Below are 12,460 nucleotides of genomic sequence, written 5' to 3' on the forward strand. Positions count from 1 at the left end.
TGCACGCAGCTACATGGACGAAACCACCACCAAGCCACATCTCTGGGGTATATATCAGCAGATTAGTCTTCCCCTTTGACCATTGCAACTCCACCACAGACGCACATCGATACCCTAAAGACAATCCACCCAACCACGGTCCCACGATACCACTACACCCTACCTCGTAGTGTCCACAAGCCCAACACAACTTCCAGCAAACATGAACTCATTAAGATCGGCGAGTAACTGGATCTCCAACAAAACCAAGGGCGGTGCCCACTCCGCGAGCAAGGAGACCAATAAATCGTATGTTTTGCCCGCCATCGTCGCTGTCCCTTCTATGGCACTTTCCGAGGTTACCAGGAGTGTCAGGTTCCGATGGGCCCTTTACTGACTGTGTGTGTGTGTGGCGCAGAATCGCCAAAGATCCCAATGTTCGAAGCTCGACTCGACTGCGAGCCGCCGGTAATGCCATGAAGGACAAGGTGCACGAGACGAATTACAACCGGCAAGCAGACGTTCACAAGCATGCCGCCAAGCACAACTACTGAGCCAACTTTGTTTGAATGTGGAATCAGAGCGGCCCAGCATACGTTGTATGAAGAGCGCGGATGATGGGCGAAGAAGGCGATTGACGTGATACCCTTGTACAATATCTTAACGCGCTGTGCTCTTGTTAGACGATGTTTGATGACCCAATGACCAAGAATACTATTACCTAGAATTTGCGATTGCATTCGTACTATGCTGAATTGAGGGTCCAAGGCTTCGTGGAAGAAAAGCTGAATGGTGTGGTACTCTGCCAGAGTGCAATTGCTTCAGCCAGTGACTTAGACAATCTCCAAGCAAGCGGGCACTGGCGGCGCTGAGATTGAACATCTTCCTGGGGACTCTCAACAAAGTAAGAGGCTACCAGGAAGCTTTGGATTGGTGGTTTTTATCCTCTTCTTCCCAGGCTGGCGGTGCCAGTATGTACAATGCAATATAGCTCTTGCGGAGAGCAAACAGCAGCTTTGTGTGCCGTCTGTCGCTACCCTGTCCACCTCACCTCATCTACTTCGTCTTGATATGCTTCAATCTCGTCCCCGACTCATGCAGGAAGTTGTTCGCATACGCCTTGGGCACCACCCTCCTCTCCTGCGGCTCCTGCACATACCACTCATAACCCTGTTTCTCCGCAAACGCAATGGCATCCTCCTTTGACTTGAACTGAATTTTCGTCCCTTGCATGAAATCGGCCGACGACTGCCATCCCATCAGCGGGTTCTCCCAGCGATGGCCCTTGCCGAGCACGTCCCAATCCATGCGCCATGCATGGGAGCCCCAGGTACCGGACTGGGTGGCCGGACGGACGGGTCTGTAGATTCTGTGCGCACCCCCGAGTCAGAGGCTGCGCCGCTTGTGCGATTGTTTACCTCTTACCTGACTGTTCGAGCCTGTAGATCCACGGGCGCGCCCGAAACCACAGCCGCAGGTGTGAAATGACCCGGCTCACTGCCGTCCATGACCCTCCTCGGTACCGGCGAGTACGCCGACGTGCCGTGGTCGACCGTCGCGGTATAATCTGGCTGGTGATCGGGGTGGTATTTCTGAACGGCCGGCCCGGGCTTGTGATCGACGGCGACCATTGACGCCTGGTCTTCGGTCATCTTCATAGCTTCGACGTCCGGGATGGCTCTCGGGTCAGGGTCGCCTATTCGCCGGTAAGGTGTCTGAGAGACATGTCTCGTGGATCTCGGGATTTGGGTGCATGTCCTCGAGAGCCGCAAGGAGCTCTGCGTCCGGAGCAGCGACATTGTGCTTGTGTGATTGGCGTACGAATGTGAGAGAGGACTGATGTCGTCCGACGTCGATTGACTTGCGCAACGATCGACGCCGCCAAGCTGAGCTTCCAGGAAAGGACTAGTGCGTGTCATCCACCTGCGCAGTCACGTGAGAAGCATAACTCTTTTTCCTTCCTCTCGCTGACTATTCTACGGATTCCTGGAGCAGCATCAGCCAAGGGAACTGTTTCCCTCAGGTACGACTCCTGAGAGCCTTCCCTGCGACCCATATGTGCTTCAACTCGTGGGCTTCGTCTTGCTGTATCGAATACCGCCGAGTATGAAACATCACAGTCACTATCGAGGACTGCACACAACCCGTCCATGCAGCAGGTCAAGTGGCTCCCTCCATCAACAACACTCAGGATTCACCGATCCGTCTTTTACGGCTGAAAGCCTAGGTACAGGGTCACTAGAATGGCACCTTTCTTATTCAATACGAGTCTCGAGTAAGGCCGCGGGGTAAGTGGTGAAGGCTATCCATGCGTGGACTGGTGTCTACACAGTACCGTGTCCAGGGCGTCCAGACATGGCTAATCAGACGAACTCCTCTGCTTTGCTACCGACGGGATCCTGTCCCTTGCACAGGCGGCTTGGCTCATGATATCGAGATCCGTGCCCACCCAACAAATCCTGTGATCAGCTCATCTCCCAGTGTCTCAATCGGTGACAATTGCATTCGATAACGCGCTATGAATGAGTGTGTACGCGCATAGCTACTTGGTTCGTCTTTCGGCCGACCCAGATTTGCGCCAGATTCCTCTTCAAATGGCCTTGGTGGCGAGCTCTCCATGGTCAGGGCGATGACTGTCTTTACCGAGGACAACAATTCATTGGCGAGAGCTCGTCCTGCTCTTGCCTCTAGGTTTGTTACATTAACCGCAAAAGCATCGATGTCTTCCAAGATCCCAGCATCTTCAGTATCGGTCCTTGTCTTTGGCATGACAAGTATCGTGAACAGGCCAACGGGCACCTCCCTTGAGCCAGGATCCGGATTGAACGCGAGTTTGATCGGATTGAACTTGTTGAGTAGCAATTTGGATCTTCTTTGCAAGCGTATCACGACATACGTGGCGGTCAAAGTGCCGCTGTCGCTCAACTCAACGTCATACGTGGTGACACCGCTGGGAGGTCCAAGCAGACTCAACTGCCTGCCGGCATTGAGAAGGCTTCTAGGCGCCCAACGAAGGCCTGCAATCGGCAGTTTCTCCCCACCCAAAAAGAGAATGTTCATCGGAATCCTGACCTTCTCCCGCAGAGCTATCCAAAACATAGCCATTCGATCTTCAAGCGACTTGGTCTCGAGTATGCGCCGGGCGTCGATATCGAACAACCCTGCAAGAGCAGGTACCTCGTCCTCTCGCTTACTCGTGGTCCGATAACAGAGCGATTGATGGATGTACCGAAGCGGATTGATATTCGCCGAGAATAAGCCAAGCAGATCAGGCATCAGGGAGCCGCTGACCGGGTTGTCGGAATCATTTCGATTTGCATCTTTCATGAGGTCCGATAACAAAACAACGCCATCATTGAAGGCAAAGAGAGGGACCTGAGACAAGCGGCCTTCGGGAAGTGTCCACATTCTCTGCATCCACGCTGCGGTTGTGACCCAGAGCAGCAACCGTCGAGTGTTGGCTGTCGCCGCGTGCAAGAGCTCAGGGTCCAATACCAGCGTCCTGGATGCTCGAGTGTACACCTTGTTCATTCCGGTGATTGACATCTTCCGCAGCCGCTTCTCTCTCGGTATGCAAAGTGAGTCGATCCATGTCAGTTTCGACGGCCCAGCAACTTCGGCGTAGCTGGCCAGGAAATCGACAGCGCATGCTGGAAGGCCTTCTTCCGAGGTCGAGCCCAGCCCGCCAGACCAGACATGGGATACGGCAGAGAACATGGACGCGTCTTCCATGGGCACGACCTCAACAGTCATGCCATCTTCTGCTTCCGAGATGCTGTTGAAATCCATCAGAGGTATTCGCCCGCTGTCTAGGACCTCGGCGATCCGAGGCAAGCTGGGTCTTACGAATGGGCATTGACATCCCGAGCGGATATGCCTAGGCTTATACGTGCTTTCGTCGATGTTGTGCCGCACACAGCCGTCAGCCGAGCATGAATTGTGCGTAAACCTGGTGGCTGGAGGCCCAACAATCGCGGCATATTCCGCGACAATGATATTGACCGGGCTCAACATGGTCTTCACGTACGGGCACCAGCCGCGTTTCACCAATCTTTCGGCAAGGGCCCGCTGATATGCGTCAATGGGGATCCAGGGGCTCTGCAGTCGGCCTCTAAAGCTCCCCTGGACAAAGTTTGCGAGCACCTCGCCCATATACTGCACGGCCACGCCGCTGAGCGTGAAAAGCCGCATGATACTCTCGTAGGTGTCGTCGCAGAAGTCAGCGTTTACATTGATAAACAGTTGCGGTTCACCCAGCATACGGCTCCAGACACTGGCCGATGTCAGGACCCGAACTAAATGCTCCAACATCTGGATCTTGTGTGGGTCGTCTCTCGGCAGGTTTTGAAACTCCTCCCGCAGATCCTTGAACAGCTGTCGCAACGGCTCGCTGCTGAAGAAGAGAGACGAATCCCTTTGGACGATAAAGCCATCTTTGTCGAGACTCCGGCTCAACGCCATCTCGTACAGACCGATGCTGAACCAGCTCTGAAGGAACGCCTTCAAGCCTTCTTTCTCTAGATCGCCGAGTCTACCTTCTTTGAGGTGGAACAGTCTCTCTCTCGACCATCCTCGCTGCAGAGCATAGTCGTCAAAGTCACCCAATTCGGACGGTCTGTGATCGTATCCCAACCATGGTATTTCGGGAATGTGGTGGTGAAATTCCTCCAACTCTTCCTTCGACAGGACATGGTCCATGGTGCGTGGTTAGAGGAACTATGCAAGCTAACGCCAATTGGTTGACTCTTAAAGTTGAGCTCTATGGCTTCAGTCTGACTTTCAGCTAACCATGTCACCTAATATACACCCTTCTAGATTGCGCACATGTTTTCCTAAAGACAGCCGTCGCCAAGGGCTGCATCGGGGTGCTGGTTCCCTGGCATTATTCACGCATGAATGGTGTCGACCTTGCGTGCCCCCAGAGCGGCCTCTTCTGGAATGGGAAATGACTTTACCCTTCTGCCCACCAGCACAATGACTTCATCAAACGTCAGGAAACCCCCTGGAGCTTGAGCACTCTGAAGTCCTACTGGTCGGAAACCTCGACGCAGAACTCCTGTGCCAGTCTGCTCGGCAGCAGGCTCGCGAATGTGGAGGAAAGGCGTCTGGGCTTGAGTTACAAGGCTGGGGGCCTTACAGCACGCTTACATAACCATGTGTCTCGACCTGTCACCACTTTTGCTAACTGGCGCGGCGGACATCGAGGTAGAAGTGGCTATCCAGGAACGTCCTTACTGCCCTTGGTGCGGTTCACCATGCGCGGTTCCGTCTTAAAAAAAGGCCATGCGCCCCGCGGAGGAGAGGTAGCGGTGGACTGGCCCCCGGAAATCCAACCCCGTACACCACCTATTCATCCCACTTTACTTTGAGCATTTCGTGACCAAGTGGTTGTTATTGCTTTACTCCACAGCCTCAGCACCGGTAACTGATCAAGGGACAGCAGTTCTTCAGCGCATCCAGTGTCGTTCGTCTTAGTCAGGAAGCTAGCTATTTAGGGTCGTTTTGTACTTCTCACCCTCTGGTCATCCCTGAGACTGCACGTCAGGGCATGAACCATGCTCTGCCTTTTGACGGGGTCCACGCATTGGATTCGCCCGCGTCCAAGATATTCTTCGCACCGTGAGGGTCGTCTGGACTATAGGGACTTGGTTCCGGACGGGGTGCGGGATTTGCGGACCAGAGTACGGCCTATGCTTTGACGGCGGATTTTTCTCCCCGTGAGAGGAGGGCCGGACGGTGCAGATATAAGAACGTCCAGGGGGTCGAAATGTCGCAGAGGCGTGAGATCTTCGTGGAGATTGGAGTGAAGAAAGGCCGAGGTGAATGGGATCAAGATCGAAGAGGTGTCATTGGGTGGGAGTGCCATCCAGGTCATGCAGAGGACGTTGAAAGTCTTTACGAGAAATGACAGAGTAAGTTTCCTGGTCGGTTGAGGGCGAGGACGATTAAAATCTTAGGCGCCCTCAGAGATTCAGACATCTTCAGATCGGAAGGTAGATCAATCATCCTTGGAACAGGGAGTTCTGGCCGTACATGAGCGGTTCACCCCCTATCGTCCACCCCCAGGCGCCCGTAGATAGTACAATTGCGTGTGTCTTGGCTTGCAGAAGAGATCGAGAGTGCTGGGGGGAGGTGCGATAAGTGATGGTGACTCGCGACGTGTCCCTTTGCGACAGCATATTACAGTAGGGCTCCTTGCCAGAAGCCCGTGGCTGAACCTGTACAGCATCAGTATTAGGCCCTGCAAGGGCCCAAACTTGCGATTGTTTGAATGTCCTCCCTGGCGCTGCCATCTCTGGGCGAGAAGACAGTCTTTATAAAGACCCGTCGGTTCGGGAGCTGTGCCCAAAACCCCGTACAGCAGTGGCGTCTGTCTAAATACCTGGCTTCCCGAGGATTTCTGCCTACACAATTCTGTTAAAACGTCTTGAAGAGCTCAACAAGGTCAGCGACGATCACCGGCCCATCTGTGCTGTGTTAGGACCTGAAGGGCTTCATCGACTTGGTCAAGGGAGACCTGTTCGGTGGCTGCTCCTTCTGAGACCGCATAGATCATCCCACGCTGGCCTTGACGCGCAGGACCTACAGAAAGGACAATGCTGTGCGTGGACGGACAACCGGCTCGTTGACATAGTCAACATCAAATGGAATCCTAAGCCGAGCTGATGACCCGTAAATCTTGAACTAAGATGTGTTTTCGAACGTCACATAGAATGGCTTCTGGATATAACAAGGAACCTCGAACTGGGAATGTCACCACTGTGAAGCTCGGTACCGGGAAGAAGAGACTTTTTACATTTCGTCCGATCAAGTGACTGACTGATTAGCTTGCGTTCTTCATCTCCCTCAACACGGCCATCACCTCATGCGGTTCGCTCTTGCCCGTCACCTTCCTCATCTTCTCACTACTCGTCCTCATGAACGCATTGTGTGCCTTCTCCTGCCCGATCGTGAATTTCCCTTGTGTCTCTTTATTCTCGTCGGCGAACTTCTCCAGCCGTTGCACGGCCTCGTTGTCCCCGTCTACTTTCTTCAAAAACTTCACGTTCGACTTGGTATATTCGTGGCCGGGGAACACTTTGGTATCGTCGGGCAAGGCGGCCAGGATCTCATTCAGCGCCTTGTTCATCTCCGTGCCGTTCCCCTCGAAGAACTTCCCGCATCCGCCGATGAACAGGGTGTCGCCTGTAAACACGACGCGGTCGTCCGTGGCCTTGTCCTCCATGTACCAGCAGATGCTGTCCTGGGTGTGACACGGCGTATGCAGTGCCGTGACCTGGATATTCTTGCCTATTGAGAACGTCGAGCCATGCGAGGGCGTCTTTGATACGGCTTCGCTGTCTTTGCCGGCTATGACGGGGATATTGGGGAAGGCGTCGAGGATCTTCTTGTTACCGCCGGCGTGATCCCAGTGATGGTGCGTGTTTATGATGGCGGTAAGCTTCAGGGACTTCGACTTCTCCTCGAGCACGGGGAGGACTCTAGCGGAGAGGTCCATTGTCAGAATTTATATTTGCGGCTAAGTTTGTCCGGGGCGCAAGCGGTCCCACAAAGGCAGTCTGGACCTACTCGGGAGGATTTGCCGGGTCAATGATCACAGCGTCTTTGGTTTCATCTTCGCTGACTAGGTAGGCGTAGTTGTTGGACGAGCCCACCCCTGGGACATCCCATTGTTGTCAGCGTTCGTTCACAGCGCTTCATATCTAACCCTAGCTTTTGCTCACACACTCATCCCCTGCGACCTTCTGTACCGCCAAGGTGGAACCGACGACAGGGAAGAACACGGATCGACGTACACATCGGAATGCTTAGGATATGCATCTTTCTCACTGGCTGCTGTACAAGGCCTGATATATGCGGGGTATTGACGGGTCGTACGAGAGAGGCGAAGGCGGCGCTGGTGGAGAGTAAGGGCCTGATGAGGCGCGATGTGATCATGAATGAAGTGGCTTTGAAGCTCGCTGGAGACGACAAGAGGCTCGCAAGATGGGCCTTCGAGTTATAAGTGAATGGTATTGTGCAGGATTGACCACTTAGTGAGCGAGCTGCTCGTCGAGGCAAAGCAAGTCAATGCGGAGAAAATCCGCAAGCGAATCTCCAAGATTGATGATGTAATTGCAACAGCGTTAATGGTGTTGATACCTCGTACTGTGTGGTACAGTAGTATGATGTCCAGGGTGTCATTCGTCCGTAACTCACAGATTCAGCTGCTGGGAGGTGACTGGCATGGGCATCGCGGAGTGCGAGACATTGCAACAATGCTATATTCTATACGAATGTCTATCACTCTACTGTACCGTAATCCACATGATGATGACTTCTGCGCCGACTCATCGTGAGATGCCCGCTCTCATTCAACAACCGCTGGCTTTGAGCCAAGTCTACCACCTTATCTTTTCCTGCGATGCTGGGAATCCAACCTCGCATCCAACCGCTGACTCTTTCCCAGTGGCTGTAGCCATGGCTATCCCTGACTTTCACGAGTCTCTCCTCCTCTTCACCGTACAGCATGAACTGGACTCCCATCATCGCATCCATGAATAGGACCCCGGCTGCACCCAAAAAGAATGGAGCTGCTCTGGCGACCCACGCCCACCTTTGGTTCCCGTCTGCATCGACCCAGCCGTGGTGGCCATGAGGCCCATAATCGGCCCATGCATTCGGATTCGTGATCATCGACGCGGAATAGAAGAAGTTCCCGCAGAAAGCAGCAAAGAACAGGAGTGGAGACAACCCCGCAGTCGATTGACGCTGCCAGTTCTTGTACAGTTGAGGCAATCGTGAGCCAAGATAGAGCAAGGTCGAGCACCAGGACAGAATGGTTCCTACAATTTCGAGAGGCGTGTCGACGCGGAGAAGGTGTATGCCGTGCACATAGTGATCCGAAGGGAAGGTAACAGGGGCGGCTGCTACGTTGGAAGCGAGCGAGGACATGGTTGCTGCATACAGCAGCGTACGTGGGGAGGGCGAAGCTATCCAACTTGATGCCATTTTGTCGCCATAGATGATGTCCTGGGGGCCGGCGCCTTTCTTCTCCCCGTAGCTCACAGAGGAAAAGAGAGGCGCATTAGTGTTTGTAGGAGTGGACCGTTTGGAAGAGTGGTCGTCAGCGTCTCTAAGAAGCGGGCCGTCGTCCGCAAACTGGGTGTTAATTGGAGAAAGTCCATTGATGATTGCACTGTCTGCATCGTCGATGTCGCTGCTTCCAGACGAGTGAAGACTTTCCTCGTAGACCCACTTGGCCACGTGACTGTACCAGAAGTACTGGATGACCAGGCACAGGTCCACGAAGACATAGTAGCTGGCTATGATGATCTGCCAGCCGGCCTGCTTAGTGAACACCGCGCCCAGCAGGTTTGTCAAATCACCAAGTAGCCATTCGCCCAGGAAGAATATAGACAACCCAGCAGTCGACTTGATCTGGTAATTCTTGAATATCTGAGGCATTTGTGCAAAGAGCCATGACACTATCGACAACGTGCCGAGCAGCGTCGACAACGCAGCCAGAGGGGTGGGTACACAAATTCCCAATTGTGAGGAAAGACTGGACAAGAGCGGCGTGGTCGGCGCGCAATGGTCTGGTAGAGCAAGCTCTCTAAAGGGTATATATGCGAGAGCCATTGTGTGTTGAGACGAGGACGCGGTTCTGACCATGCATGAGCCCCCCCCGAGTCGGCTGAAACCGCTTTATCGTTGCCGTATGTGTAGAGGGGCCGTCCGCAAGTTTGTTTGTCCAATCTCAAGTACTATATTCCTCCCCATCAACGTTGACTTTCCTCTTTCTGACCGCGCTTTGTCTCGGGAGCTGCAGATCCTCGTTCAGGAACCGTTGAGGCTCGACTTTCGGTCGACGTAGAGGCTATGTCTCGCTGATAATGGGTTTCGTTGGGGACGGGTGGTTCCTCGGTTAATGATCTACCCTCGTGAGTACGTTCATAAAAGTCTAAAAAGAAAGAAACAATACAGGACGAATGAAGGATAGGATACCATAAGAGGCCGTACACCTGTGCATGGGGATGAGGTGGAAGTGAGTGCAGGCAAGCCTCCGGGGCGTGATAGATCCCAGGCGCCCGATAAGGCAGTCACACCCCATAATCCCAAATGAATAAGGAACGTCAGATAGGAACAACAGCCTTAAATTCGGGGCTCGTTCGGTGCGGCAGTGGAACGACCCGAAGAAAGCTCGGCTGATTATGTGCAGATGACACTGCGCAATGACTCTGGAATTGGTCAGATGGTCATTGAATGGTCAGCCAGCGAGGTAGAATTGGTTCCATCGCGGTCTGGTGAGCCGAAATTCCACATTAGGCTGCATGACGGGTCCATCAAGGAGGGCGAACTGTGACCGCGAGAGGCGGAGTTGCACGAGACCGTCACACATCGAGCTCAAAACCACAAACTGATAAGCATTTGAACGCAGATGATTCGTGCCCAATGTCATCTCTTGGCGTGGGGAAGGAGATCGCCGACCGGCGCTGGCGACACCACAACATGCAAATACATACGAGGTAACCGAACACGACAGCTCGAAGAAGCTCCCATTGGAAGCAATATATGCGTTCGCCCTCGACGAAAACAAGGACAACTTACGACGAGAAACTCTGCCTCCATCATCGCACGAGTCCAACAACCCTCAAACGCGCACATAGCGAGAGTGTCGCTTAGCCGCCTGCACCCCTCATTGGATACCGCCCGGAGAGAGAGCTTTCGGCAGTCTATTCCACCAGAGCACAAACTGAGATCCGGTGAAGGAGATCGCTCCCTTCTTACAACGGCTATTGGATAGTGGTCGATTCCCGCGAAAGTCTAACTTCACTCATTACCTGACGAAAACCGTGAATTTCGTAACGAGATCGCGGATTGATGACTGTCTCCGAGCTCCTTTGTGAAAATGAGAAGACTCGAGGAAGACCTCATTCAGCTAACCGACCCATTGACCTCCCTCTTCACAGGCAAGAATCCGATAAGTGTCACAGCTTACAAGACCTCTCATCACCTATCTAAGTATACTGCTTTAAATTCGGCGGCCTGACGCACAGGACTCAAGTCATATCCAGCAAGGAAAATGACTTGTAAAGCGGGTATTACTTACTTGTTAGTCACTCCATGATAACCCAAGCGCACACAAATAAATCCATGCCGGATCATCTTCTCTAATCCCCGCACTGGCCAACTGAACAAGGTAGCAGATTAAGAGCCAGGCGGTCTCTCGAGATCCGGTCGCTGGTCGCTAGTCGCGCTTGCCAGTTTCAAATCACAACAGTCACCACTTCGATTGGAAAGGTTGCAAGTAGTTTCTTGAAGAAGGTCCCCCATCCATCATACAAGAAATCGAGCACGTCCATGGCAGAAGTCTTGAAAGATGAGATGTGTGTGTACTGACGACAATGACCTCGTGTCCATCGATCGCAACTTGGTACTTAGGTACCACAGTTAACCGAATGTTTTGACCTTTACAATGCGGGAGATATATCACGTCGATCGGACTCCCGCACAAGCAGCCACGCTGCCCCTATGAACATTCACCTGTGCTCGGCGACGGCGTCCTTGGATGCGAGGCAGAGGTAGCCTACGCCATCTTATGGCAAACTGACCACCATCTGGTGAGCTCCATACGTTTCAGCTGGCTTTGCGCGACTTAACTTCTCCACGCAGCTAAGTCATCCCTTCTGTAGAAGCTACGGCTGAAAGGAGAAACCTGCAACAAGGAAAAAGGTTTTAGGCCCAAGAAGATGTGTTCTGGACATGTATGTTCTTTCATTGCCACGGAGCAGTCGCACGAGTCTGTGCGACGAAGTCATTCAAGAAACGTGGAGGCGTACGTCATTTGCCGTACTATACCTCGTACGAGTACCGATGGCGAATCTGCTTGCCGGAGCAGAGTGCACTGGAGAATGACTAGAATATCTCTCTACTCAACATGGTATATGGTACGTGGCAAGAACTCCGGGTTCTGGCGAACAACAGCTTCAGCCTTGCCAACAAGAGTTTGAATGCTCACAAGTCTGGAAGGATATGAGACGGAGGAGACACAAAGATCTACCTTCTCCCGCTACCTGAGGTGCGAGTACAGTTCATACCTCGACACAGCGAGATTTGGATAAGCATCTGGACCAGCCTTGCCATGTTCCGGGAACTATGTCGATCCGATTGCGTTCTTGATTCCCTTCGGGTTATCCGACATGCCTCGCTGATTCCAGGTCTCTTTAGGAAAGTCGCAGCGAGATATGGATCGCACGTTCAGGTGTTCCGCAGAGCTCATGCTTTGTTTGTGAAGCTTTGCAAGTGCAAAGAATCCCTGCTGGCAAACACCCATGACGATAGTCGACACTGTGCTTCGCTGGTTTCGGGAAGCTTTTGATTGGTCCTTTGAAACGATCAATAGAATCAAGTCGTCACCATGATGCAATTATGGGGCAGTCGGATTAGTCTTCCGGGTCTCACCACAACGATGCTCCTTCAATGGCCTTCATCTACGAGT

General features: G+C 53.0%; 5 protein-coding genes across 5 annotated transcripts; 1 reads left to right on the forward strand and 4 right to left on the reverse strand.

The window, feature by feature from the left end:
• Window positions 1-202: 202 nt before the first annotated feature.
• G647_07819 (uncharacterized protein) lies at window positions 203-533 on the forward strand (the record flags this gene model as incomplete). Its single annotated transcript, XM_008732131.1, has 2 exons — window positions 203-288; window positions 398-533. 2 exons carry the CDS (start codon window positions 203-205, stop codon window positions 531-533), a joined length of 222 nt encoding a protein of 73 aa, XP_008730353.1.
• A 502-nt stretch (window positions 534-1,035) lies between these two features.
• On the reverse strand, window positions 1,036-1,778 carry G647_07820 (uncharacterized protein; the record flags this gene model as incomplete). Its single annotated transcript, XM_008732132.1, has 2 exons — window positions 1,036-1,348; window positions 1,405-1,778. 2 exons carry the CDS (start codon window positions 1,776-1,778, stop codon window positions 1,036-1,038), a joined length of 687 nt encoding a protein of 228 aa, XP_008730354.1.
• A 625-nt stretch (window positions 1,779-2,403) lies between these two features.
• On the reverse strand, window positions 2,404-4,677 carry G647_07821 (uncharacterized protein; the record flags this gene model as incomplete). Its single annotated transcript, XM_008732133.1, has 1 exon — window positions 2,404-4,677. The coding sequence occupies one exon, from the start codon at window positions 4,675-4,677 to the stop codon at window positions 2,404-2,406; it is 2,274 nt and encodes a 757-aa protein (XP_008730355.1).
• A 2,125-nt stretch (window positions 4,678-6,802) lies between these two features.
• Window positions 6,803-7,477, reverse strand: G647_07822 (hydroxyacylglutathione hydrolase; the record flags this gene model as incomplete). The annotated part of the gene is made up of 1 exon (XM_008732134.1): window positions 6,803-7,477. One exon carries the CDS (start codon window positions 7,475-7,477, stop codon window positions 6,803-6,805), a length of 675 nt encoding a protein of 224 aa, XP_008730356.1.
• A 785-nt stretch (window positions 7,478-8,262) lies between these two features.
• Window positions 8,263-9,600, reverse strand: G647_07823 (uncharacterized protein; the record flags this gene model as incomplete). Its single annotated transcript, XM_008732135.1, has 1 exon — window positions 8,263-9,600. One exon carries the CDS (start codon window positions 9,598-9,600, stop codon window positions 8,263-8,265), a length of 1,338 nt encoding a protein of 445 aa, XP_008730357.1.
• Window positions 9,601-12,460: the final 2,860 nt, after the last annotated feature.

Source organism: Cladophialophora carrionii, assembly GCF_000365165.1.
Source record: "Cladophialophora carrionii CBS 160.54 unplaced genomic scaffold supercont1.6, whole genome shotgun sequence".
In the NCBI taxonomy this organism is placed as follows: domain Eukaryota; kingdom Fungi; phylum Ascomycota; class Eurotiomycetes; order Chaetothyriales; family Herpotrichiellaceae; genus Cladophialophora; species Cladophialophora carrionii.